A 27,673-nucleotide genomic window follows, 5' to 3' on the forward strand; every position below is an offset into this window, starting at 1 on the left:
CTGAGCTCTTCTCATCTTGTGTGGAGCCTTTTCCCCTTGGCACTGGTGTTTCTGCTGTTTCCAGCCCCAGTAATTCAGCCTGGTGGCTTTGGGAGCCGCTGGTGTTTTCCAAGGGCAGTGGATCCCCAGCCCTGTGCTGTGTGATGCTCTCTGCACTCCGAGCACATTGTGAGACAAAACCAGAGCTCCTGGAGCTGTTTTTCAGAGCCTGTGGCATTCCAAGCCTCAGCCTGGAGAAAAGGAGGTTCAGGGAGGACCTTCTGGTTCTCCACAACTCCCTGAAAGGAGAGTTCAGCCATGTAGGGGTTGGGCTCTGCTCCCAGGGAACAAGGAACGGGACAAAAACCAGCCTCAAGCTCGTCCAGTGGAGGTTTAGGTTGGAGATTGGGAAAATTACCTCACAGAAGGGGTTGTGAAGCACTGGAATGGGCTGCCCAGGGCAGCGGTGGAATCACCACTGCTGGAAGTGTTCAGAAAACTTTGGATGTGGCCGCTGGGGACATGGTTTGAGTGCTGGTGCTGCTGGGTTAGTGGCTGGACTCAGTGACCTGAAGGACTGGGATTGATTCTGGGATTGTATGAACTCAATAAGAATTTCTGATTTTTTTCGGTGGATTTTGGGTCGGCTGCTCCCATAACAGATTCCACTAAACTGTTTTTCTGGAATGGTGTAAAAAGAGCTTTCACCTGCCTGCACAGCAACTGCAGGAAGGGTTGCCACATATGCAAATGCATGCAAATGACCCCTGCTCTACCTGGCTCAGGTACGATGCCAGCTCAGATAGTGCCCCACGCTGCAGTGGGGGCTATGCCAACGTGCTGTGACTCAGGGCATTTGGCTGGCCCTGCCGTGCTGAAATCCAGCCCACTGAAACTCCAGCTTTATCGGTGCCATCGTTACCTGTGAGACAGGAGTGCCCCTGATTGCAGCAAAGCCATTTCTTAGCAGCGTGGCACATCTCGAACACCCTGGAGCTGGATTTTGTTGCATAAAAGCACAGCCAGTGCAGTTTCAAGAGAGTCAGGCTGGAATATAAAGGGACAAACACATGTGACAAACGCTGTTTTGACCAACACGGGGAGGATTCCGAGCTGTCACTGTGGAAGCAAAGCTGTAACAAATTCTTTCCCTTTGTTACTCAGCCATCAAATAAGCCAGGTAATGCCCTCTCATCAGTGGATGCCCTGCATTTATAAAGTTATAAACCATCAATATTTGAGCTGGATGAAGGCTACAATCCACATTTCGCACAGTTTTGGAAGTGCTCTCTGCAAACACTGCAGGTGCAGGCTGCTTGGTTTGAGTGCCTGGGCATTTTTATAGGCCAGGAGATCTATTTTAAATCCGTGTGAAATGTGTCACAAAACATCTGACATATGTGGGAAACATATTCCTGCACCGTCTGAGCGGGGTGTGAGGTCGCTGGGGAACAGCTTGAAAACAGCAATCATTTGCATATGGATATAGAGTTATTTATTTGGTGACACCATCCCAGGGGAAGAGGGGCACAGCCCAGGTCTCTGTAGGTCACAGGCAATGTCAGGGGTGTTGAACTTGTGAGGAGTAAAATTATGAGGGCAAATCCAAAAGGCTGAAGTGTTTGTGCCTGGAAATTTTTATTTGATCCTCGTAAAAATGTTTTGTGGTGGGTAAAAGGCAGAAGGAGGAAAATAATGGTATTTTTGACCCTCTGCTCTGTGATATTTTAAACACTAAAATTCATAGGATCACAGAATGTCCCAAATTGGAAGAGACCCACAAGGATCATGAGTCCAACTCCTGACCCTGCACACGCCCCCCGACAATCCCACCCTGTGCATCCCTGAGAGAGTTTGGCTAGGAAGGGACCTTAAAGATCATCCGATTCCAAGTCTTAATTGGAATGAATCTATATCTTTGTCTGCCCGTAAAGATGGTAAATGTTATTTAATGTTACATGGGCAAATTGTGAAGGCTGATAGGATGATTGATGATGAACAACACATGCAACTTGTTGCCGTTTTTGCTCTGTTTCACAGATTTGGGGTTGATTTCACTTGTCAGTGCTCTGGTGGATGTTAATACTTGGCAATATTAGGGTAGCAAACAGCAAAATCTCACATTTATTCATTCCTGCATTTTCACACGACAGATCTTCATTGATTAATTTTTAAATTGGTCCCCGAAAGCACTTAGTGAGACATTGAAATTTGCACTTTATTGGCATTACATGGCACTATTCCTTGCTCCAGCTCAGCAAAATACATTCTTAAGTGTAAGTGCCATTGATATCAATGGAATTATTCATATTCTTAAAATTAAACATATGCTTAAACATTTCAGAGAGCTGAGACAGCTGGTCTCTGTTGAAGGCCTATCTAAATAAATGCAGCATCTACAGCAGATTGTGAAATTTATAACCCCATGCACAATTTAATATTGAATATTTCAGCCTTTCAGGTAAATCTTTACCTTTTGTTAAATATTTGTGCCGAAGAAGCAAAGTGGGACATTTCAGGACAGTGCAGTTTTGTGTTTGAAAACATTTGTGAAGAACCTCTGCAGCAACAGGGACAGAAGCAATTGAATGTTCATAGAAAGTGAACAAAAAAAAAAAAAAAAAAGTGGAGACCGACCCTAATTGAAACCATGTTTTGAGCTGTAATGGGAAGGCACAGAAAAATTAATCCTGCCATTTTAGGTATTTTGATAGCAGCCATTAGTGGAGAGTTGAAGTTATTCAAACCACTTTGCCAGACAGAGGGGAGCTGCTTGTTTTTCTTCTGCCAGCAGCAGTGAGAATGTCTTCCCAAGTGGAACCAAACCACAGGGGTTTATAGAAACAGCTGAAGAGATTATTTGATCTTTTGATTAAAACCTCATTTTTTGGTCAGCTGGTTTATTTTCCCAGGTAATGGCTGTGCTTCTCCTTCCCCACATGTCTGTGATCCCTGGTCAAAGCCAGCCCTGGCTGTGGGTGCTGCTCAGACAGAAGGACACAGGCAGGGACCTCAACACCCTGCAAAAGCAGTGACAGAGCATTCCCTGGAATACAGTGACGGTATTCCCTGTCAGCTATCAGCATCTGATAGCTTCCACCTGCCCAGAACAGCCAGCAATATCGATGAAATCCTGGCATTTATGGTTCATTTTGTCTCCTAAGTGGACAGCAAGGATGTAGGGAAAACAGTGAGGAAGAAAAAAAAACAAACCAAAACAAAAAGGATTATCTTTCCTAGCAGTTGTGAAATGGGTGGGACAGGACTGCCAGACCCCAAGCTGGAAATCCTGTGTCAAACCTCAAATTTACACTGAGAGCTGAAAGGACAAGACTTTTAAAAGTAATAATTCTTGGAGCTTATCTCTTTCCTTCCTGGGTTTCACCGCCCTTTGTGTTCACGGTTTCAAACTTTTGACTGCAGACGTGGGAGATTAAACTAAACATAAAACCAATGTTGGTTTCACCTGACTCTAAGTCAGTCCTGAAGATTGCCAGGCTGGCACTAAAATCCCAGGACTTGGTGATATCTACTCCCTGTTTCAAAACTACCCTGTCCTTTTTCTCTGAGACACTTTACAAATAAAGATCTTTTCCAAAAGGCGCGAGCGACACTCCAGTGAAGCAATTTCTTTTCCTGGCACTGTTAAGAGCAGGGACTGAGTTATTATTAATTACTTTTGCATTATTTATGCAGGTCCTTGAATGTGCAATATCTTTTACAGATAAATCACTCTGCCTTGAAAAGTTGCCAGTCTGCCAGCCAAATCCTGAGAATCCGAAACAGCGGGAGGCAACTGGTGCAGCAGAACAGGTCAACGTTAATCCTTGATGCTGCAGGACTGGTGCCTTATCAACGTTTTTCTTTCGTTTGTTTTGCAATTGCACCAAATAGACTCAACTGATGGTGTTGTTTCCCAACCTCTTTAACCTGGCATCAGCTGGCAGGAGCAGCCTCCATCCTCTTCCTGATTCCCACTCTTTTCTCTTGACTCTCTTTCTTGTGGTTTATGCTGCAGTGGAGAACCAAAGCAGGGACACGATGTGGCAACATTAAGGACAGGTTTCTTTTTGGCCAGTCCCAGCCTGGCCCCCTGAGCACCGGGCTTTGCGGGTCCTCCTGTCCTGTGCTCAGCCGGTGTCACCCCTGTCACACCCACACGCCCCGGGGCACAGGGAGCCCTCACAACTCCCCAGGGTGTCAAGAAGGGCCCACTGCAGCCTCTCTCCCCCTGAGGAGCTTCCCACTCACTGCTCTGGCCATCCCTTCCTCCCCATGACAGCTTTCAGGGTGTTTGTCAGCTCTGCCCCACAGACTGCCGCCGTGGCGCCCTGGCAGGAAGGACAGAACATCCCCAGCAGCTCGGGGGCATTTTGGAGGTGCAAACCCAGCCTCAGATAACCCTGTGCAGCCCTGGGGATGCCCAGACCAACGTCACAGGCTAGTTTTTGGGCTGCTTTGCTTTCCCAGGCTGCAGCCCTGCTCGGAGCAGGAGGCCCAGCCTCGGGCACTGCCGCCCTTTTAAAGCTGCTTTGTGGGTTTCTTTTCTTTTCTCTCTCTCTCTTTTTTTTTTTTTTTTTCTTCCCGCAGGTTCCCAGGGCTGGGGATTCAGCTTCTGGCCTCATCCAGAAATCCCCGAGGGTTTCAGATCCCCACGAGGCCTCTCAATGTCTTGATCTGCTTGAATAGGCATTTTTAACGCGGCCCCGGCTGTCATCGGGGCCTGTTACAGTCACTCAACTGCGGCAACATTGTTCTCCCGGCAGCAGCGCCGGGGACACCTCCCTTATTTCCATACTGCACGGGGGGATTTGGCCACGGGGCCGAGCGTCCCACCGGGGCTCGGTGGCCGGAGGTGGCCAATTAGCCCCGCTCGCCCCCGGCCCAGCCCTTCATCCCCCCGGCCGCTCTCAGCATCCCCAGCCGCGGGGCTGCTGGCGCCCGTCCATCTCGGCGGGTCCTGCCGGAGGTGAAGGTGACCCCCTTTTCCTGTGCCAGGGGCTCCCTGGCAACGCCGCCTTTTCTTTGGAAGCGGCCTCCTCCACCCCCTGACGGGGCTCGGGGCTGTGAAAGCCCCGCTGCACTTTTGAACTTGCTGCCGGCGCGTTCAGTGGCTGCGCGGGGCAGCGGCGGCGGCGGGGCCGGGCCCAGCGGGGACCCGGTGCAATTGCCCAGAAGTTATTAATAGGCTGGGGAAGAATGTGATGGGCCGGGGAAAGGGTGAGGAGGGGGGAAAGCGGCAGGGAGGGTCAGCGAAAGGGAGACGGGGTGATGAGGGGAGAGGTGGGAGCGGTGGCACACAGGGGAGACAAAGAGGCGAAGAGAAGGGATGGGCACCAGGGCGGGCAGACAGGGGCATGCACGGGCAGGAGATGCGAGTTCCCGCTGCCCTGTCCCTTGTGCAGGTGTCCGAGGGGTGGCCGTGCTGCAGGAGAGGTGTCTAACCCCAGCGCTGGGGGTGGAGAGAACAGAGGGACCAGGCCTGGGAGTCCCGTCCATGGCAAGGCATTTCTCTCCCAGGAAGAAATATTGCTCGGGGTTCATGAGCCAAATTTGCCATCTAGTGGCCCTGGGGACCATTGCAGAGGGAGCCACGAGGCGGCCGCGGCCATGGGAGAAGGCACTGCCCATCACCTTCTCCTCAGAGATGAAATCCAGAGTGCTTCTGCTGTTGCTTTACTCGCCAGGGCCCAAAAATGGACCTTGGAGTGACATTACCTTGGCGTGGCTGCGGTGCAGGGAGCCACCCTCAGGCACCTGCCAGCCGTGGTGCTCCCCGGTGACAGTCCCTGCAGGCTGGGCCAGGACCCAGACCTACCACAAGGCTCAGCTTGCCACTGTGAGCAGCAAGGTTTAGGGAACAGGAGAGTGTCCCGTGGGTGTGGGAGCAGCAGCAGGGACAACCTGCAAAGCACAGCAGTGCCTTGTCACTTGAAGCAGTCACTCTCTAAGGCTTTGCATCTCTTTGTTCCTGCAAAGGTGATGACATTTTTATCTAATGTCATAGAATCACAGAATCCCAGAATATCCTGAGCTGGAAGGGACCCTCAGGGATGATCAGCCCAGCCCCTGTCCCTGCACAGGCACCCCAACAACCCCAGCCTGAGCCCCCCTGGCAGCGCTGTCCAAACGCTCCTGGAGCTCTGGCAGCCTTGGGGCCGGGAGCATTCCCTGGGGAGCCTGGGCAGTGCCCAGCAGCCTTGGGGGGAAGAACCTTTCCCTGAGCTCCATGGCAAGCCCTGGCACAGCTGCAGCCCTCGCTGGCCTCCTGTCCCTGTCCCAGAGCAGAGCTCAGCCCCTGGCCCTGTGCCTGCCCTGGGGAGGAGCTGCAGCCCCGAGGAGCCTCCCCTCAGTCTCCTGTGCTCCAGCTGAACGAGCCGAGTGCCCTCAGCTGCTCCTCAGCCCCTTCCCCAGCTCCGTGTCCCTCCTTTGGGCACTCTCCAACAGCTTTGGGTCCTTCTGATCTTGTGGTGCCCAAAGTGCCCCCAGCACTGGAGGTGAGGCTGCCCCAGGGCAGAGCAGAGTGGGACAATCCCCTCCTTCAGCCAGCTTTGACCATCCTGGCTCCTTGCCTCATCCTGCCCCCAGACAGCCCTTCCAGAAAGCAGAGGAGTCTCCAAGTTACCTTTGTCACCTTTGGAGACTCAGAGCTGGGGACAAACATGGGCCACTGCTGTTTGAGGAAGGGGAAGAGCCTGGGGCAGGGCACCCCAGGAGCTGGGCCAGCAGAGCCTCTTTTGGGCTCTCACCCAGGATTTCTCTTTATGATTTCTCTCCCTGGGTCAGAGAGAGCTTTGCTGCCCTGTCTATGGGAGTGACTGGCAGATAAGAGGATGTGGTGCGTTCAGAGGATAAAAAAAGGGCTTCAATATAAGTCAGTGTCCACAGCTTTAATGCACAGCTGTCCTGAGTAAGACCACATACATCAATAAATAGAGTTAATAATAATAATTAGAGCAGCCCCAACAAACCCAGCTGTCACCAGTTTGGCTTCAGTGTTCTCCGCTGTGCCCTTGTCAGCAAGGGGTGCTGGTGCTTGACTAACGCAGAGGACACAGAAGCAGCACTGTGTCCCTCCCCCCTCTTGAGGGTCTGCTGGAGGAAATCTCCACCTCTCTGAACACCAGTTTGGGCAGAGCCTTCCGAGGCACCTGTGGGCTCCCACCTTGCTTCATGCCCAGCATCACGAGGCCTCAGCTGCTCCCTGCCCCTTCCGCTACCATGCTGCCCCTGCCTGAGGAACAGGAGGAGCACAACCGAGATGTTCCCCGTGTGAGCATCACACACCCCGTGCCCCAGGGAGGCCTGAGGGCACCCAGCTCTAGCACTGCTTGTGGGGCTCCTCCAGGGTGACGTAGGGCACCACAACAGGCCACGAGTCGCTGGGCCAGTATTCCAGCTTTGGCTTGAACGAGGGCATCTCGTAGCTGACGTCGAAGTAGATGACCAGAGGGCAGCAGTACAGCAGGGACATGGCTATCAGCACGTGCCTGCCGAGGAAGCCAAAAATGTGTGTTGGACAGAGGGTCATGGCATGGTCACCCTGAGGCTGCAGCCCCCAAAGGTCCCACGAGGGCTGCAGGGAGTGTGGGTCCTGCAGGGTTTGTGGCTACAGGGAAATCCTGGCAGAGCTCTGTGGGCTGGGCTGGGGACGATTCCTGGTGCAGCAGGGCTGGCGTGGCATAGGGGACTCATCCCAACCATTCCCCATTTCCTGGCTGCATTGTCTGTCCCAGCCATCCCCGTGCTCTGTGGGGATGGACCTGAGTGTGCAGCGCTTGCAGCCCCACCTGGGCACGCACTGGAATGTCAGGTCCAAACAAAGCTCTGCCTTTCAGTTTGGTGGCTAAAAGAACCCCTAGGATGCTGCACTTCACACAGCAGCCCGGGAGCAGCCACAGCCCTTTGAGAGCCCACCTGGAGGGACTTCTGGAACCCTTTCACTTGCAAAACAGTGCTTGGCTGGTGTGGAGGAGGAGAGGGACATTAAACAGTGGTTAGGGCTGAATCCTTGGGCAGAGTGAGGAGAAGCACCAATAGTGACAGGAAAAGAGCAGAGGGTGGGGAAATAACGCGGCTGAGTGTCTTATCTCAGCTATTCCTCTGCTGTGGACCTTTCAGCGCAGGAAATGTTTGGGCTGGGGTTCCTGGAGCCCTTACCAGAAGCTGTGGAAGTAGGGGAAGTTGATGGCCTGCCAGAGCCAGCAGAGCCAGCGGTCGCTGATCCAGCTGGTGATGGCCAGTGCCCACCACATCACCATGACCGCGGCCATGCGGTGAACCCGCTTGTCATTGCACCTGGAAGACACGGCGAGGGACAGGGAGCAGAGTAATCGTGTTGGGAGGAAAGGGAGTTTTAAAGAGGGCTGGTTCCTGCCTGCACGTGCAGCAGTGCAAACCCCAGCAAGCTCCTTCTGGAGAGTATTCCTCAGAATTCCACAGGAACTGGAGAAGTGTGGCTCTGGGGAGAGGATTTCTGACTTCCTGGGTGCGAGGATGATGCTGGGAGATGCCAAAGCACTCCCATCTTTCTCTCCAGACTCTGGTGGGTTCTCCCAGCCCCACGCTAGTTCCCAAATGCCCCACAAAGGGGAAGGAGCTGCAGAGATGGCAGCCGGGGGGGAGAATCATGGACTCATAGAACTGTAAATGTTAGAAAAGACCTCTAAGATCATCATGTCCAACTGTTAACCAGCAGCACCACCACGTTCAGCACAAACCCCTGGTCTCAAATGCCACATCCACAGGGTTTTTGAAACCTTCCAGGGATGATGACTCCACCACTGTGCTATGGGTTGTCCCCATTCTGCACGGCCACCTGGGCCAGGTGCCCTTCCTGTACCCCACTGCCCACTGGGCCTCTGCCTGCTCCCTCCCAAGTGCACGGGGCTGGTGGAGACTTGGGCTCGGTTCACTGTTGAGGACAGAGTCTCTGCCCAGCAGGAGCACAGCTGGACCTGCAGGTAACCCCTGAGCCCCCTCCTTACTTCTTGAGCTCCTTCCAGGTCATGTAGAGGAGGTGGAAGGCGATGCAGTTGAGCGCGTAGGCATTGAGGGTGGGCTTGACAAAAGACATCAAGGTGCTGATCACGGTGGTGATACCAGTCAGCCAGAAGAAATGCCTCCTGAGGGGATTTGGGAGAGAGTGTCAGTGCCCCCAGGGCTCACAGGAGGGGAGGGTAAGGATGGGAAAAGTCCTGAGAGGGGCAAAGCTTCTCCAGCACCTCCCTTCTGCTTGCATGTGGCTGACCTCCGTGTCTGTGGGGTCCTGGCAGGAAGGCTGAGGGAGCAGCCCCCCGTGGGTCCATGACAGACCCGGAGCACAGCCCAGGAGGCAGCTCCTGCACTTTCCTGGGGTGCCACGGGTGAGGCACAGGCAGGGAGCTCTGCACAGGGAAGGGCTGCCGCCAGGACTGTGCAAACACCGGTTTGGGCTCCCTGAGCAACAATAGGGCTCAGAGGGGCCTTTCACATGCAAATCCCTTCCCGAGTCCCTTGCTCTTCCCCAGCTGTGTCTCCTCTGTGAACTCCTGGTGACCTCCTGTTCGGCATGGGAAGAGCAGACTTGGAGCAGGTCTTTGCAAGGAGCTGGGCTGGCTCAGAGGGCTCCAGCCAGGAGGGGACATCCTCTGAGGAAAGCCCTGCTGGGTTCCCATTTCTGCTGGTCCATGCCCTCCCAGTGGCCCCATCCTTTCTGCTGGGCTCCTTCAGCCCAGCCAGCCCTCCTTGAAATGAGGGGTGTAACCATCTTGTCCTATGGGAAACCCCCTCAGTCTTGAGGGAAAGCTCTCTGTGGATGACAGAGGATGCTGGAACAGATTGACAGCGTGAGTAATTGAATGTTAATGTTCAGGAACGTTTCATTTCCTAATTAATTTTGAAATTCTCCATGCAAAGTTTCCTCTGCAGTGACACAAATACAAACAGCTCCAGCTGAGAGGAGGGTTTTGACTTTTCCTCTGTCAGCACCATAAGAAAGAGGGCCTGATCCTAAAGCCCTTCAGTGACCTCAGAGCTGACCCCTCGCAGGGGAACTGGGGGATCTGTGGGTCACTACTCCTCAGTGTCAGTGTCCCATCCCTCCCCTCGGAGCCTGCACCGTGTCCCTCTGCTCTTACCTGGTTTTGATGCACTTGGGGAAGTAAGCCTGTGGGTACCAGAAGGAATAAGCCACAGCCAGCGTCCAGAGGATGGAGAGCTCATCCAAGAGCTGTCCCACGTAGCTCAGGGTCATGTGGAAGTACATGGAGAAGACACCTGCAAGGAGCAAAAGCACCTTGAGATGACAAAGCTCCCACCAGCCCTGGGAGGTTCTTGGGGGCCGTTCCTGAAGATCCACCATTCCTCAAGATCCACCATTCCTGAAGGGCAGGGTGTGGATTTTGGTGTTCAAGGGGGCTGGACCGAGTCGTCCAGTCACACCATGGGCATTACAGGGCTGGAAGCTGCATATCCACAGCTGGCAGCAGCCATGGGCTGCAGCCTTCAAACATGCCTGGCTGCTTGGCTGCCCACCCGAGTTTTCCCTGTGCTTTGGCCACTGAGACCCTCCAAAGGTCTCATGTTGGGTAGTCTGGCAACCTGTCTGGTTTTCCCACAATGCTGGCACCCACCTACGAGGAGGAGCAGCCCTGAGACAAAGTAGAGGGGCACAGCCTTCTTCTGGCAGTACTGCCTGTTCAGGTACAGCAGCGCAGGAGACAGCACAAAGAAGCTCACATTGCTGATCTGAAAAACAAGAGGCACACTCAGCTCCTGGGCAAGCCCCATCCCACCGCGTGCCTCAGTATCTCCCTGTGTGAGGAGGATCCTGATCTCCAGCAGGAAGCAGGGGTTGTTCTTGGCACAGGGAGAGGGCAGAGGTGTTTCTCCAGAAGCCAGGCTGGAACTGGAAGGGCAGCTCTTGCTGTGGCAGACAGCGGTGGCTGCAGACACCTCTGCTCTCCCTCAGGGCCAGCAAAACCGGGGTGAGCTGCTGTGTCCCATTTGGGTGATGCTGGTTCATCTTCGGCTGCCTTGTGTCTCCAACAACTCCTCTGTTTGCAGCCATCTCCCTCTCATGTCAACCCAGACCCTCCAGGAGCTGCCTGGATGGCTCCTGACCCTTCCAGCCAGCAGTGATTCCCCTGTGAGGGGCTGGAAGGGCGTGAGGAGCTCGGCCAGCACAGCAAGGCACGGTCAGCAAAACATCCTGACCTGGGAGTGGGTGTGGTGGGGAGCAGCAGGATGAGCAGGACATCAGTAGGTGGCAACGGGCAGGACTGAGGTGACATCCTGTGGTGTCAGGTGTGAAGCCACCTGGCCCGGGGAGGGGAGGTGTTCTGGACACTGGTAATTACATGAGGTCATAAACCTCCTCTAAACACACCTGGCAAATGAGCACAGAGGAATTATTCTGCTCTGGTTTCCAACTCTGCAACAAATTCCTTCTTTGACTGACTTTGATTAGTCTGAGGAGGAGAGGGTGGTGCTGGGCAGGAGGGGATGGTGCTGGGCAGGAGGGGATGGTGCTGAGGGAGAGGGGATGGTGCTGGGGAGGAGGGGATGGTGCTGAGGGAGGGGATGGTTCTGGAGAGGAGGGGATGGTGCTGAGGGAGGGGATGGTGCTGAGGGAGGGGATGGTGCTGGAGAGGAGAGGATGGTGCTGGAGAGGAGGGGATGGTGCTGAGGGAGAGGATGGTGCTGGAGAGGAGGGGATGGTGCTGAGGGAGAGGATGGTGCTGGAGAGGAGGGGATGGTGCTGAGGGAGGGGATGGTGCTGAGGGAGAGGATGGTGCTGGAGAGGAGGGGATGGTGCTGAGGGAGAGGATGGTGCTGAGGGAGGGGATGGTGCTGAGGGAGGGGATGGTGCTGGAGAGGAGAGGATGGTGCTGGAGAGGAGAGGATGGTGCTGGGGAGGAGGGGATGGTGCTGAGGGAGGGGATGGTGCTGGGGGAGGGGATGGTGCTGAGGGAGGGGATGGTGCTGAGGGAGAGGGGATGGTGCTGGGGGAGAGGGGATGGTCTAGGGAGGAGAGGATGGTGCTGGGGAGGAGGGGATGGTCTAGGGAGGAGAGGATGGTGCTGGAGAGGAGAGGGTGGTGCTGGGGAGGAGGGGATGGTGCTGGGGAAGAGGGGACGGTGCTGGGGCTGAGCCTCTTGCTGGACTGGCTGAAGGTGCCAGTGCTTTGGACAGAGGAGATGCTGATGGGCAAAATGTGTGAGCTGGGGAGGAGCAGTGAGTGCCCAAAGCCTGGACCTGTCTGCTGGGACAGGCCTGCTCCACTCTGCAGCATGGGGAAGGGGAATCTGAACTAATTTAATTACCCTCTGTGGGTTCCTACCTTGCCTTTTTCACTGACTTTGCAAGCTCAGGGAAGGGATATCGCTGGGAGGCATGGCCTCCCCAGTGAAAATGGTTCTTGCTTATGAAAGGTTGGGATTGTGGTGCTGCATTTACCTGCCAGACAGCTCTCTGGGGCTCTGGAGCCATCTGCTGAAGTGCCATTTGGCAAAGCACCAGGATGACTTTTATCTGAGCCTGACAATCCTTTTCCTTTCATCTTCCAGCTCCCTACTGACCCAGACCCCACCCCTGGAATTTGGCATCCACAGCTGGAGTCTCCCCCTCTCAGCAGCACCAGGTAAACGGCAAAATCGGCGCTGGGGTCCCCCGGGATCCCAGTTTATGGTAACAGGGCTGCAAATCACTGGGATGTTGTCATTTCTCTGGAAGACACCCTCTCCTATTCCAGAGGGAAGCACAAATCATGCCTAATGTGAGGTCTCTATTCCCTTAAACACCGGAGATTCATCTTGATTTTCACTAAGGCTTCCATGAGACAAGTTGATGCTCCCATTAGCAGCAGTTCTTGGGCGAATGTATTTGTTTTCCATAGGTGCTTAGAGCCAAATCCAGGCCAATTCCCATTCCAGCCATGAAGAGAGAAGTGCTGCTCCCACTTGCACCCTCGAGGTCAAATTGCTCAGAAACGACTGAGAAATCAAACCATGTGTTCAAGCAACAACCATGCTTCAAACACTTCTTTTCCCTTGAAATGATTAAGGAGGCTTTTGGAAGGCAAGCAGGGGTAGCCAAGAGAATGAAAACGCTCGGGGAGAAGGCAGGAGAGTGCAAGTGCCGGCACGCACTGCAGTGAGGAAACGCGGGAGAGGAGAGCCCTGCATCCCCGAGCACCGGGCATTGCAACAGCGCCATTAATTACATGATAGCTGCGTTATCACTTCATTAACTCGGGACGAGATGTGCAAGATCAGATAGCAGAGGGGAGGGAGAACCAGGGGAACCGTGCCAATAGGGTCAGGAAGATAAACGGGATTCCTTGCGGAGCAGCCAAGCTGGGAGTTTAGGGGACAGCTCCCACCCCCGTGGGGGACACGAGGTTTTCATCACTCTGATTTGTAAATGCTGACTTTCTGTCTTCCCTCTGGGATGTGGCAAGCTCCATCTCAGATGTGGTTAGGAGGGTTTTGCTCCCAGGACACCCATTAGCAGCTTTTCTGGAGTTTCTGCTCAGGCTGGGACCCCCTAACACAGCTTCTGTTTCAGCCTCTCTGGTCACACTGCCGGGAGGCAGCAGCTCCCTCTGCCCGAGGAGATAAGGGAGAGGTTTCGGAGCCAAGGTGTGATAGGACATGTGAGAGTCCCCCTGCCTGAGCTCCCAGCCTGCCCCACTCCCCAGTAAATGTGAGTTATTGCTCCAGGTGCCTCAGCTGAGCCCAACTATTTGCTTCTTCTCCCAGGCAAGGCTGGGATCAGGAACACGGCTCAAATCCTGGTGCGTGAATAGGATCCTTGGGAAGAGCTCAACTTCTGCCACTCCAGCCTGAGACAGAGGGACAGAACCTTCACCTGAGACAGGTGAGATCAACCTCTGATATGGATCGAGGCAGGAGGTGCTGGTTTAAGCACAGCAGCAGTGCCATGGCAGCAGAGGCTGCTCCTCACTCACAGAATTCACAGAATTCACAGAATTCACAGAATTACTGCTCCAGCCAGGCACTTTCTGCAGTGGAAGGAGATTCCTGCAGGACTCGTGGCAGAGAGCTCATTCTCACTCACAGTGAAGCAGCTTTAGCTGACAGAGGAGCCCACAGGGCCAGAGACAGGAGTGAACACCTCTGAGGCTCTCCAGAGCTGTGCAGCAAGCTCCTAAAGGCAGCCCTGTGTTGCAGGGGACGAGGCTGCAGGTGCTGACATCACAATGCCTCTGCTTTGGGGTAGAAAGCAGCAGTTTGGGGAGTGCCTGCAGCATCCCAGGCCGTGCTCCTGAGCACAACTTTCTGGGCAGGCAAGAGAGCCGTGGGATTAGTGAGAATGTGAGAGGACCAGGACACCCCACACACCCACTGAGCCCTTCTCTGGTAGATCTGCACCCTTTCTTCCACCACCCAACGGAGCTCCACACTCTGGGTGTGAGCAGCATCAGCGCTGCTGCAGAGACACTGCTGAGGATGGGGGTGTCATTACCAGCATCTTGGATCAGTCATTTCAGCAAAGAAACGAGGGTAGAAAGACAAGTCCCTGACTGATGACCCTCCTGGAGCACAATTCTGCTCTCCCCCGAGCAGCCAGAAGACAATAAATTTCTGGGTCACTGAGTCACTATAAATAGAGCTTTGTTGCTGAGCTGCATCCAGCCATGAGCCACCATGTATTATTAGGTACTTAAAGGTACTGTTTACATTCTTTTCTCATACCCCTGGTGCTTATTTCCAATAAAAAGCATCCAAGCCAAGCAGGCCTGGGAGAGCGTGGCTGGCACAGAGCAATCCCCAGCAGCACGTTTGCTGCTGCTGGCACAGAACAGCTCTGCTCCAGCCCCGGGCTGGGCTGGGAGGAAGGCATTGAAGAGGATGCTCTGTGAGGAAACCCTGCTGATTTAGTGATCCGGGAGGCTTGGGCAGGAGCTGGCTGGGTTCCCAGCTAGCCTAAAACTCCAGAAAATTGACACTGAGGTAAATATTGGTATAATTAATTCAGGGCAGTCACTCTTGCTGCAGAGAGGCAGCAACCTGGAGGTAGGGAACACATGGATGGGGAGAAGAAGAGAAGATGCAGGCTGTTAGGAGCACCCCTGGGAAAGTGCCCTGAGCCCCAGCTGGATCTGCAGCATGCAGCCAGCAGGGATAGCTGCAGATCTCAGCCTGGTCAGACTTCCAAAATCCCCCCTTTAGGGCACATCACAAGGAGCCTGATCCTGGGGGAGATCTCAGAGCAGGAAGGAGGGTCCCTGTGCTGCTGCAGAGGTGAGACCCAGGCAGTGCCAGCCAAGGATGAGACCCAGGCAGTGCCAAACAGGCTGTGCTGGGTGAAGGAGGAGCCCAGGCAGTGCCAAACAGGCTGTGCTGGGTGAAGGAGGAGCCCAGGCAGTGCCAAACAGGCTGTGCTGCTCAGGAAGGGTCCCAGGCAGTGCCAGCCAGGCTGTACTGCTCAGGAAGGGTCCCAGGCAGTGCCAGCCAGGCTGTGCTGCTCAGGAAGGGTCCCAGGCAGTGCCAGCCAGGCTGTGCTGCTCAGGAAGGGTCCCAGGCAGTGCCAGCCAGGCTGTGCTGCTCAGGAAGAGGTGATGCCCATGTCAGTGATGCTCCTGCCCACTTTTGGTGACAAGGTCTGGCCCTGAGCACGGTGCAGCCTTGGGGCTGCTGTCAGATGCTCAGATAATGGCAGATTTTAGCAGGGTTTGCTCCTCTGCCACCCCTTGTGAGGACAGGAGGTCACCAGCCAGCCTAAGGCAGGCAGCTGACATGGCAGGGCTAAATTCCTGCTGCTCAGGAATCACGTCCTAAGACAGAATTGTTTCCCTCCCTTCCTGCACAGGCACTCTGCTGATCTCCTGAGCCTGGCAAAAAACACATCAGTGCAGGGACCATAAAAAGCTCTTTCTCTGCGAGGAGGAGGTGCCGGGTGTCATGCAGAGGGGACCAAGGGCAAGTCCAACCACTGGGAAAAAATCCTGCAGGGTTTGCTTGTGCACATCCCTCTGTCCCTCAGTATCAGGGTCCCTTTTATCTGCAGTGAGACATGCATTGGATGGGGTGTTCCTCACTGTGCCTGAGTCCCACACAGTGAGAATTCATGCCAACGAGCCCAGTGGTGTGGAATGGAAACCTGGGAGGTGGCTGTGGCTAGCAGGGGCCTCCCTCCAGGACTGGGCACCCGGGTGAGATTTTCAGGAGCAGCCACAGAATTTAGAGACCTGTGCCACAAAATGACCCAGGAAGCTGAGAGTTAATGTTTTATGGGAATTACAGGGCCTACAAGAATTAGTCATGCATCTGGCCACATCAGCTGGTGTCCAGCAGAGGAGTCAGACACTGAAGTGCTGTTGAAGAGCTCCTGAGATAGTTGTTGGTGTGATAAGGACTCTGAGCCACTTTGTAAGCCTGGTGTCAATGGTATCTCAGCTCTAAAGACCAGTTTAGAAATGCTGCCTTATGTATCAAACTAGGACATGAGGTAAATTTACCTCCTGGAAGGAAGGAAGTCACACCAAAACCAAAACCTTCGCTTCCAGGCTTTGTGCTCTTGGTGGAAATCAGCCCCTCTCCAGTGTTAGCAGTGACTCCCTCAAACCCAGAGATTTTGGGCACTTCCAGCTGCATTTGGAATGGTTTGGATTGGAAAGGACCTTAAAGATCATCTCCTTCCACCCCTTGCCATATGCAGGGATATGTTCCACTCATGCAGGTTGCTGCAAGCCCTACAATGTGAGATGCTGATGTGAGTATTGAGTGATTTCTGCATCTCCTTGCTCGTTGTGCCCTGCTCTGCACCTCTGAGCCCATGCAATAAACAGCAAACAGCACAGAACACCCAGCTGGGTGCCACAGGGAAGCAGGATTTGGTCTGGACTGGCAGATCTTTCTTTGCTGAGTGCCTCAAAGGGCAGTGACTACACACAGCCCCCTCCTCTGAGACCCTGGCAGGGCGATTGCAGCCTGCAGGACTGGGCTGGGGAATTATCGTTATTACAGGTAATTCATTAAAAACAGGAAATGCTTTTAAAAAAGAGGAAGAGCCATTTCCATGAGAACAAGATCTTCTAGTGTTAGACAGCAATTGCCAAAAGTTGTAAACAAGGCCTGTGGAAGGCTGTAAATCCACATGCCTCACACCCCTGGGAGCCTTTAATTGCTCTGAGGGAGCAGGACATGCTCAGAGAGGCTGCTTATCTCCCAGCCCTCTGCAGGCAGACACGGATGCTCCAGCCAAGGCACTGGCACTGGATGCAGCCCGGGTGATAAAGGATCACAGGAGGTGAAACTGGTTCATGCTCCAGCTTCCCTCTGTGCTGAGTTCCGTGTTCCCAACCTGCCTGACACGGTTCATGGAAGTGCTGCCTCTCATTTTGCCACTCCTGTACATTTAGCTGGAGTACATGAGCCCTGTGTGGGACTTACCCCGGCTGGCAGCAGAGCTGCAGGACTGGTATAACAGGATCTCACAGATCTGGGCTGCAAAGGAGCTCTGCCAGAGTTTTCTCACTGGGAATCAGCCCCACACACATAACACAGGAGTGCCCCTGACCCCAGCAGCTTTTGGGGAGCGACCATTGCAAGCAACAGAAGTCCCCTGATTTACCTGAAGCTCAGAAAACACTCCCCGTACCAGCACCCCCCAGCAGCAGGAAATTCAAAGGAGTGAGGAGGAGGAAAGAAAACAGGGATGTCCCATCCTGTCTGGATCCCAAAAGCAGCTCCTGGGTGCCTGGAGCTGCCCCAGCCTCGCTCAGCCACTCACGGTGTTGTAGTACTCGGCAATCACCGCCGAGCGCACAAAGTTGCTCTCACACCAATCCACCTCGGCACTCTGGTAGGAAAATATGCTCGGCATCCTCAGCACCTTGGGGAAAAGGAGAGGAGCAGGTCAGTGGTGGGCACAGGGGAGGAGAGGGCTGCACGCCCAAAGGGGACCCTGGTCCTCCATGTGGCACCAGCCAGCCCAGCACGTTCAGCGCCTTACCCGGCTACCAAGGGCTCATCCTCTTCCCAACACACATCCTACTGCTCAATAGTTCCTCTCTCCCCTCGATGCAGGAGTTGCAAATTACCCCAGAAAATGCTCTTGGGCTCTGAGGATGGTCAGCAATCCATGGCATTAACATCTCTCATCAAGTGCCGTTGCTGCCACGGGACGCTTCCCCATTTCAGCCCGGTCCTGGTCACCTCATCTTCTCCCTTCTCCTCACTTTCTTTATGACTCAGACCTTCCTGCCAGGAAGACTTCCCTGTGCTCTGTGAGTTACCTCTGGGGAGTGGACAGCCCTGCAGAGGTTGGTGCTCATTGGCTCTGTTCTCCACCATCCTTCCTCAGCATCTTCCCAAGGGCTGGAACTCGGCTCATGGGAGCTCAGGCTTGGAGCACCAGCCCAGACCCTGGGCATTGCTGGAGTCCTGGGGCACTGGGAGCACTGGGAGATGCCTCTTTCCTCTGCATTGGGTTTCCCTTGGGGTGCACTCCCAGGCAATCTCCACCCTGGTTCACCACTGAAAGGGATTGGAATTTGAACCTCCAGCGGGTTCTCCACTGCCAGACCCAGCCTCTGGTAGCACTGCAGCTACAAATGGGACTCCAAACAGAAAGAGGTCTAACCTTCTGCCTGTTTTTTCCCCTCCATGTTAAAACTTTCCTGTCTTACTTGTTTCTCAGCACTCTTTCATTAATTTGAAAAAGCAGTTCTGATCTTATTTTGATCAGAAGTTTCCTATTTGCTATATTTTTTTCAGATCCTTGAGACTTTAGAGCTGTTATTGAAGACAGGTGCCAACCTTAGAGGCATCTGGAAGCACCATCAAACCCATGGTAGCTGGATTTTTGGTACAAAGCAGACAGAAACTCCCTGGACCCGAGCAGTTCAGTCCCTGGATGTGGTGTGGGACTAACCCAGCCAGCCGTGCTGCTCCAGCCCTGCAGAGTGAGCACATTTGGGGTGACACCAGGCAGGTGACACTGCCTCAGTGGCACCTCTGAGCTCCCGAGACACTGGTGGCAAACAGCTTTCCTTTGAAAACCTTTTCATCTCTAATGCAGGGAAGGGAAGTTTGTCTCAAGCCCACTCATCAGTTGATGATGTCCTTGAGGAGAAGCTCCCTGTTTGCAGCGGGGTGAGCTGAGCCACCGCTGTGCCCAGCAGTGCCCTGGCTGTGCAGCAGGGTGAGGCTCCCACAGCTGCCTCTGCCTCCCCTCCCAAGCAGTTCAAAGGGAGAAGACACGGGAGTGTAACACAAATGAGCTCTTCTGCAGCTCCTGCTCCGACCAGACAGACCGACTCGAGGGTGAGCTCCGCTGCTAACGATGGCCTCTCCTTAAGCCAGGCTGGCCTCTTCCCTGAGATCACAGCTCAGGAGGCAGACAGGTGGCAGGCAGGAGGGTTTGAGGGCTGACTCTTCATGCTCCTGGGCTTCCATGTGCTCCTTCACAGCACAGGGACTCTCTCCTCATCCCTCATCACTTCTACAGCGATGCGAGGTGAAAAAACAGTCGGAGCCAGGATGGCAAACCCTACCTCATGGCTAAAGAGATGTCAGTGAAGAGATGGTGAAGGGATGGGGAGACACAAGAAGGAGAAGGAGAAGAAGAAGAAGGAGAAGGAGAAGAAGAAGAAGGAGAAGGAAAAGAAGAAGAAGAAGAAGAAGAAGAAAAAGAAGAAGAAGAAGAAGAAGGAGAAGAAGAAGAAGAAGAAGATGAAGAAGAAGAAGAACAAGAAGAAGAAGGAGAAGAAGAAGAAGAGCAAGAACGAGAGCAAGAAGCAGAAAAATGGAAGCAGTGATGGAGTGCCCAGCACTGGCTGCTGGTGTCTCCTCCCAGCCTGGCTTACCTGTGATCCCTGGATGGACCAGCACTGCTTCCACACGCTCTGGGAGCTCCAAGGTTTCCAGCAAAGCTGGAGCAGCAACCCGCCCTGCCGCTCTAGCTCCGAAGGAATGCCCACAGTGTGAGCTCACCACCAGCAGCCGCCAGAAAATCCCCTCGCTCCGTCCCTAGGGAAAGAGTTGGGATGGGACAGGAGTCATGTGCACCCTCCAGGCAAAGCTGGGTCCCCACAGGAAACATATTGGCTGGAGGGGTTTATATCCGTGCCCCCAGATGGGCAGGGGCAGGGAGGCAGGGCAGGGAAGCGTGAGCTGGAAGGGTTGGAAGAGCGGGGTGGAAATGCAGCCTGAAATCATCCGAGTGCCCCCGGGCAGGTTCCCTGCGCAGGCGCACGCACCTGGTCCTGGCCCTGCTTCTCCCAGGGGAGGGAACATCCACACAAACTCCCCGGCACAAGGAGAAAACCCAGTGCAAGGGTTTTCGCCAGAAAGTGTGGAGCAAGGTGATGCTGCCTCTTTCAGGATTTAAATTCAAGCTGCTTCTCAGCTTTTTCCCCAAATGCTGTTTTATTATTGTCAATAAGAATGTTGTTATCAGATCTCACTTCTTCTAGCCAGCTTATTTTGTTATTTAGTTAAAGAACTATCTGAACAGGACACCTTTGGGTGACTGCTTTGCAAATATTTTCCTCCTGGACCTCATTCAGGCGTTCAAGAAATTTGGCAGCAATTAAACTTTTCCCCCCAAAACAACATTTTTTCCCTCCGCGTAGAGTTGAGAGAAATATGTTGTTTTCTTAAACATGAAACTTATTGTTTGGCCACTGCTTCCTGGTGGAGACACCACAGGCAGGGTGAGACCAAGCTCTAAGGTGTTCCTGTCCCTGTCCTTGTCCCTGGGCTTTCTGAAGAGTAGGGATCAAGCCTTTGCCATGGGGAGAAGCTCTTTGGGAATTTCAGCCATTTATTTTGCTTCTCCTATGAAAAAGAGCATCCCTGGGAGACCTGGGCTGTGCCAGGGCTTACAAAAGCCTCACAAATCCACCTGGCTTTGGAAATGAGGGTAATTACCACGGCGGCAGCAGCAGCTGGTGTTGCACCACGGTGGAGCCTCCGTTACCTGTCACCAAGTCCAGGCTTAGCGTCCTTTTAGGACAAGCTTGGAGCAGGGGATCCGAGGGGATCCCACAGAGCTGCTCCCACCCCTGGATGGTGAGGGATCTGCGATGGATTTGCTTTTTCTTCACTTGGACTGGACAGACCCTGCAGGCAGGAGACCGAGCTGCCAGGCTGAAAGGAGCTCCCCAGTTCCACCGGGAATCTCAGTGAGAAACAAGTGGTGACTTGCCCATCCCACTGGGAAGAGAGGCAGGGAAGGTGGCAGAGATGGATTTGGGAAGAAGATCCCACACAGGTGATGCCTGGTCTGTGTGAGCATCTTTGAAAAGAATGAGTTTTCCCACCCCAAAACCTCTGGCACCCACGGGGTGAGCGAGGTGTCCAAGCATCCCTGCTACATCCTGTGCCACGCAGCGGGTAATTGACTGGGGAGGGTGTCACGGGTCTGCACCTGCCCTGATTCATCAATAACTAGGTCATCAAGAGAGCTTGGTTTCCTGCTGAGTCCTCACTCCCCACTCCTGCTGATGTTTACATCCTCCTGCCTGTGGTCAGCAGGGCCTGGGATGCTGAGGATGCTGAGATGCTGACATGGGGGTGGGCTGGGGACAGGAGGGTGCCCAGGAAACACAGGGTGAAACTTCTGGGCCTTGTGAGAGTAACACAGAGATCCCCAGTGCTGAGGGCCACCTCCAATGCTGGGGGGAGATTTGGGGTCCTCATGACGAGAAGGACCTGGAGGGGCTGGAGCGTGTCCAGAGAAGGGAATGGGGCTGGGGAAGGGTCTGGAGTACCAGGAGAGGCTGAGGGAGCTGGGAAGGGGCCCAGCCTGGAGAAAAGGAGGTTCAGGGGGGACCCTGTGGCTCTGCACAACTCCTGACAGGAGGGGACAGCCGGGGGGGGTCGGGCTCTGCTCTTGGGCAACAATCAATAAGACAAGAGGAAACAGCCTCAAGTTGCTCCAGGGGAGGTTCAGATTGGAAATTAGAGGCTTTTTCTTCACAGAAAGATTGTAAAGCATTGTAATGGGCTGCCCAGGGCAGTGGTGGAGTCACCATCCCTGGAGGTGCTCAAAAGCAGTGTGGATGTGGCACTTGGGGACTTGGGGCAGTGATGAGCTCAGTGGCAGTGCTGGGCTGATGGTCGGGCTTGATCATCTTAAAGGTTTTTCCAGCCTTAAGGACCCCGTGATTCTAAACCTCCCTGTATTTGAAACTTCTTTCTCTCAAAGCTTCCCTGGAGTCCTCAGCTCCTTGCTGAGCCCTGCTGCCTCCTCCCCACCTGGCTCCTCACACCTCAGCTCTGTGAAGGTCAGTGACACAGGGACTGTCCTGTCCCCTCAGCTGCCCCCTTCCTGCTCCCTGGCACTGATGCCCTCCTCCAAGGCCCCACATCCCAGGCCCTGTGCCAGGCTTTGTGACACAGGACAGGGTTTAACCTGGACAGCCTCATCCCAGCTCCTTTGCCTCTCTGGCACTGGGTGCCGAGGTTCTCCCTGGGACAGCTGAGAGCAGGCAGTGGAACCACGGAATCCAGACGGTTTGGGATGGGAGGGACAATAAAACCCAGCCAGTGCCACCCCCTGTGCACCTTCTGCTCTCCCTGGGTGTCCCCAGCCTCGTTCAAGGTGAGGGATGGAGCAGAGGCTTCCCAGGAGCTGAACCAGCTCAGGGCCCAGCTGGCAGGGTTTTACAGCTGTGTGCCCACAAGCCATGCTGGGCAGGCAGTTCTGCTGCTGCTGCTGCCAAAAACTGGGAAGAGGGGACTCTGGCAGGTGAGTTGGGGAAAATCCAGTTGCTTAACTCGAGGCTGGTCCTACCTGCTCTGTCCTGTGGCACCTTGGATTGAGATTTCCACCTGAACTGCTGCTGACGAGGCGTTTTTTTAAGAGATACCAACTACAGCCACTGTGGTTCAGGGCCACGTGTGTTTATTTACTGCTTTGGCTGCTGTGGGCAGAGGGGCAGCAGCAGCAGGGCCGGGAGGATGAGGTGGGAGTGCTGGCATCCCACATTGCCGCTGCTGTTGGCTCAGCATGAGTGAGTCAGAGCCCTGGGGGGGATGGAGACAAACGACTTTGCTCCATCCTCAGAGCAAGGCAGAGGGCGAGTCAGGAAGGGAATTCAGGCATTTTGGCTCGTGGTTGCCCTGCTGCAGCACTCTGTCCATGCCCAGGAAGGCCCTGGAGCTGCCTGGACAGGCTCCATCCCACTGCCATCCTCAGCTTTTGGTACTTCAAATCCAGAGCTGCGATTTCCTGCTTCCAGGTATAAAAACCCAGGCAGGTGACCTGGGAGCTTTGCTAACGCTGAACAGTCAGATAATCCCTCTCCTTCCTGGCTCCAAAGGGCAGGAATCTGTCCTCTGCCTGGCTGGGAAGCTGTTTCACAAATTGTGGTCAGGAAGAAATAACAAGAGCAGCAGGAGCCGTGCTAATGCTGGATGTGCCTTGCTCAGCCAAATGGGAGCATTTGCCTCTGTTGCTGCCTCAGAGGCCCTCAGGAGCAATGTCCCCACTCCTTTCCCTTCTGCAGAGCTGCAAATATCTCTGTGTTTCCTCACCAGGCAGGGCAGGGGCTCCAGGCAACCAAAATCCAGCAGCAGAAGGAGCAGCAAAGCCAGGAGCACCCCACGCCAGGTGTGGCTTCGGAGCTTCCAGTGCCTGAAACACCTGCTGTGTGCAACACCTTGTGCAAGTCAGCCTCCACAGGGCACAGCACAAGCCTTGTCAGGCCCCACAGGGCTGGTCTCAGGGTCCGGGAGAGATTCCCCAGCAATCCCTCAGCACTGAGCAATGTCGCAGGCAGCCCGTGATCTGCACTGCAGGCAGGATGCCATACCAGGCAGCCCAGGAGGCTTTGTCAATCTGACCACCCCGGGCTTGTTTGGAAATCCTGGCAGCTTTAAAGCAAACGCCATAATTGCTGATGGTGACAGTGAGAACAGGAGTAATTAAAGGACATTCTCCCAGTGCTGTCATCTGTCACATGTGCCTCCAGCACTGCGAGGTGTGAGGAGAGGCTGTGCCTTGTGCAACTCACTGGGAGCTGCTGGGCCTGCAGGGGCTGAGCAGAGCCCTGCCCCACTCTCCTCTTCTGGAGATGAAAATATCTAAATCAGGATATTTAATCAAGAATATTTAATCAAGAATCACCTTATTCTTGGCCGTGCACAGCACAGCCTGGGCTTTCTCAGCCACGGGGCTGCCTGGAGTCCCAGAAGGTTTTGGATTTAGAAGCCCCTGAACAAGGAGGTTCCTCTCCCCAAACCTAACCCCTGCAGCCAGCAACTTGTCACCTTTATTTCATAAAATCCTAGAGGAGTCTGAGTTGGAGGGACCTCACAGCCCATCTCATCCCCATGGGCAGGGACACCTTCCACCACCCCAGGCTGCTCCTGGCCTCGAGCCCTTCCAGGATGGGACATTGGCTGGAGTGCTAACTCTGAAGAGATGTGAAAAATGGAAGGGGATGCAGAGAAAGCTCCTTTTTGCTTGGGCTGAGCCTGCAGCTCCCCATCCCAGCTGGCAGGAGCTCAGAGCAGGGAGCTGTGTTATCCCACGCTGCAATCCTGCCCAGAGTGGTGCAAAGCTTTGGCAGGAGACCCCGGTGATTTGTGCAAGTGCTGGGAGAGATTTGATAGCAGAGTCTGCAAGCAGCCCTGGGAACCAGAGACTTCTTCAGGCAGGGCTGTGTCTGAGCTCTCCAGGAGGAGCCCCCCAGCCCCTCTGTGCTGCCTGTTCCCTGCTGGGCAGAGAGCAGGAGCTGCTGCCTGTGCTTCAGGAAGGGGAATTAGGGCCTGAGGAAGTTCCTAAGAAGGCAGACACAGGTTTGCATCCTGCCCCATCTTCTGGTGGTCAGTGATTTAATACTTCCTTAGCTGGAGGTCCTGGGCCATCATGTTCAACCTGTCAGGACAGGCCAGTCCTGCCCATGCTTATCTGAGCCCTTTAAAGATTATTTTTGTGGTCATATTCTACAGCAACAAGGTTCTGTTTAATTAAGTGCGGCTGGAAAAGCACCTCCTCTTAGAATCCTGGGAGGGTTTGGGTTAGAAGTGACCCTAAAATCATCCAGTTCCATCCTCCTGCCATGGGCAGGGACACCTCCCACTGTGCCAGGCTGCTCCAAGCCCTGTCCAACCTGGCCTTGGGCACTGCCAGGGATCCAGGGGCAGCCACAACCCCACTACCCTGAGTAACTTGTGCCAAGGCCTCACCACCCTCACAGGGAAGGATTTTTCTTCAATCCCACATCTAACCCTGCCCTCTGGCAGTGTAAAACCAGTGTGCCCTTGCCTACCTGCTGCCTGATGGCTGCACTGGGAGCCCTTCCCTTCTGGAATGGGAAATCCCAAGAAGTTGTTCCCTGTTCCCATCCTCCAGGCCCCCCAGTGCGTGCCCTGAGCATCCCCATCCCACCCTGCTCATTCCCAGTGCACATCCCTGAGCCTCCCCATCCCACCCTGCTCATTCCCAGTGCACATCCCTGAGCCTCCCCATCCCACCCTGCTCATTCCCAGTGCACATCCCTGAGCCTTGTGGGGTTTCCCATCTCTGCTCAGAGAAGCACATCCCATCCCAGCTGCTTTCCAGCTCTGTCTTCCCACACAAATAAAGCAAGGTGGATATTTGGGACTCTCTCCCTTTCGGAAGCACAGGTTTGGTGTGAGTGCCTCGAGGGCACAGAGGGGCTGCTGGAACAGGGACATGGTGACACTTTTGGAAAAACCTCTTGGGAGAGTTTGTCACCCAAACTGGCAAAGGCTGAGGAGGGCAGGGAGGTGCAGGAGTGTCCCTGGACATTTCCCCTCTGTGCACATTCCATAGGAAGGTCCTGATGCCATTTCCAGGGTTGTGCCAGGGTTGTGTTGGTCTGTTGGCAAACTTGTGCCCAGTTCTCAGGGCTGCCCCTGATGCCTCAGGTTTGAGCTTTTCTGTTTTTCAGATTCTGTGCTGCTTTAGTGGGTGGGTCTGAGCTTCACATGAGGGGATGCTGAGCTCTCTGCACAGAGCAGGGACACAAAACAATTCCTGCTCCAGCTGGGGACCAAGGACAAATGATCCAAATCTCAGCCCAAGAGCACAAACAGCGTGGAATGAAGAGAGAAAAACAAGGATGGAACTGCATGGGCCAAAGCTGGAATTGGACAATGAACTGCAAGATGCAAATGGAGCAGAACTGATCAAAGTGGAGACCCCGTGAGCACTCGTGCATTTTGTGACCATTTTGGGTTCACCTGGGGTGCAGCCCTGGCTGGGCTCTTGTACTGCCCAAGGTGGATCCACTGAGGCCTCCTAATAAATCCCTGCTTTATTCTTTAGCTCAGTCTGGCCTCTGCTCTATCTCAGCCTTCACAAGGCACCACCCCAGGGACACAGGGAATCACCAAACATGGAACCACAGAATCCCTGGGCTTGGAAAAGCCCTCTAAGGCCATCAAGTCCAACCATCAACCCAGCACTGGCAAGGTCACTGGTAAACCTTGTCCCCAGGTGCCACCTCCACAGGTTTTTTGAACACTTTCAGCCACGGTGACTCCACTACTGCCCAGGACAGCCTGTTCCAGTGCCTGGACACCGTTCCACAAAGGAACTCTTCCTAATACCCAATTTGAACTTCCCCTGGTACAATGTGATGGGCCACCATGTGTCTGATGGGCCAAGCTCTGTGGAGAAGATGTTTGGGAGCACTCCTTTGGCTGAACATCCACCCTGGCCCTCAGGTGCCCTCGCCTGCAGAAATGTTTCCTTCCTTCATTTAATAACTTCCCAATTCTTCACTACCTTGTTACTCTTTTAATTCCTGCCTCTCCTCGCAGGAACTAAAACCCATCTCCAGCTAATAAAACCAACTAATCCCAAGAGTTTGAGTCTTCAGGCAACTCCTGGGTGAAGCTGGAGGGCCCAAAAATAACCCCTGGCTGCTGGGAGACTTCCTGCTTGCATCAGGATGGAGTTTGGCAGCACAACGGCTCCAGGCTGTCAAATCAGCCCTGAGGAGGATGTGCCCACCCCCTGCCAGCTCTGGAGGGTTCGGGGGGGATGGGGGAGACTGCAGAAGGTGCAGGAGGGAGCCCGGGGGCTCTCCTGTGCTCCTGGAGCTGTTTCCCAAGCCCAGCTGGACCCCAAGCGGCTCCTGCCTGCCAGGAATTCTCCCACACCCTCGGAGGGAGGGCGAGAGCCTTGCACAAGGCTGGTGACAGAGGAGGAGGAGGAGGAGGAGGCTGCTCTGGCCTCCAGGCTGAGCCCGTGCCTATCTCCCCTCTTGTTGAGACTGGGAAACTGGAATGAGAACTGGGAGAGGGAGCCATCCCACCCACAGCGTGCCTCTCCCTGTGCTGCTCTTTCCCAAAGACAGATGTTTCCCAAATCTTATCTCCACGTCCTGAACTCTCACTGCAGGCAGGGAGCAGAGCACAGCAGCCCCCTCGTGCTCTGGGACCACGGAGGTGATGAGGAGGAGCTCCAGCTTGCCCAGGGATGCTCTCACTCCAATGTTTCTCCTGCAAAAACCAGGATATTAGCACAAACTCTGTGAATTAGGGGCAGTGCTGTGGGAGCAAACACGGAAATCCTGGTTTTTCCTTACCTGTTCACAGAAATTCTCCAGACAAGTGCAAGCCCAGGCCAGAGAAGGGCAGGACCTCAGGGTCCAGCTGTCCATGGCCATGCTGAGCAGAAATGTCGTGAGCACAGCCCAGGTGGCAGGAAAGTGGTGCAGGGACAGGACATGGTGATACTCCAACGAGGCTGTGAGTGCTGC

At 54.5% G+C, this 27,673-nt stretch overlaps 1 protein-coding gene across 1 annotated transcript; it reads right to left on the reverse strand.

The window, feature by feature from the left end:
- Positions 1–6,904: 6,904 nt before the first annotated feature.
- ACER1 (alkaline ceramidase 1) lies at positions 6,905–27,258 on the reverse strand. The gene is made up of 8 exons (XM_038163933.1): positions 27,231–27,258; positions 19,796–19,958; positions 17,719–17,820; positions 10,593–10,707; positions 10,098–10,236; positions 8,967–9,104; positions 8,140–8,277; positions 6,905–7,469 (listed from the first exon to the last, which is right to left on the reverse strand). Exons 3-8 carry the CDS (start codon positions 17,809–17,811, stop codon positions 7,301–7,303), a joined length of 792 nt encoding a protein of 263 aa, XP_038019861.1. The 5' UTR covers positions 17,812–17,820; positions 19,796–19,958; positions 27,231–27,258; the 3' UTR covers positions 6,905–7,300.
- Between the last annotated feature and the right edge of the window lie 415 nt (positions 27,259–27,673).

Source organism: Motacilla alba, chromosome 28 (genome assembly GCF_015832195.1).
Source record: "Motacilla alba alba isolate MOTALB_02 chromosome 28, Motacilla_alba_V1.0_pri, whole genome shotgun sequence".
NCBI classification, from domain to species: Eukaryota; Metazoa; Chordata; class Aves; order Passeriformes; family Motacillidae; genus Motacilla; species Motacilla alba.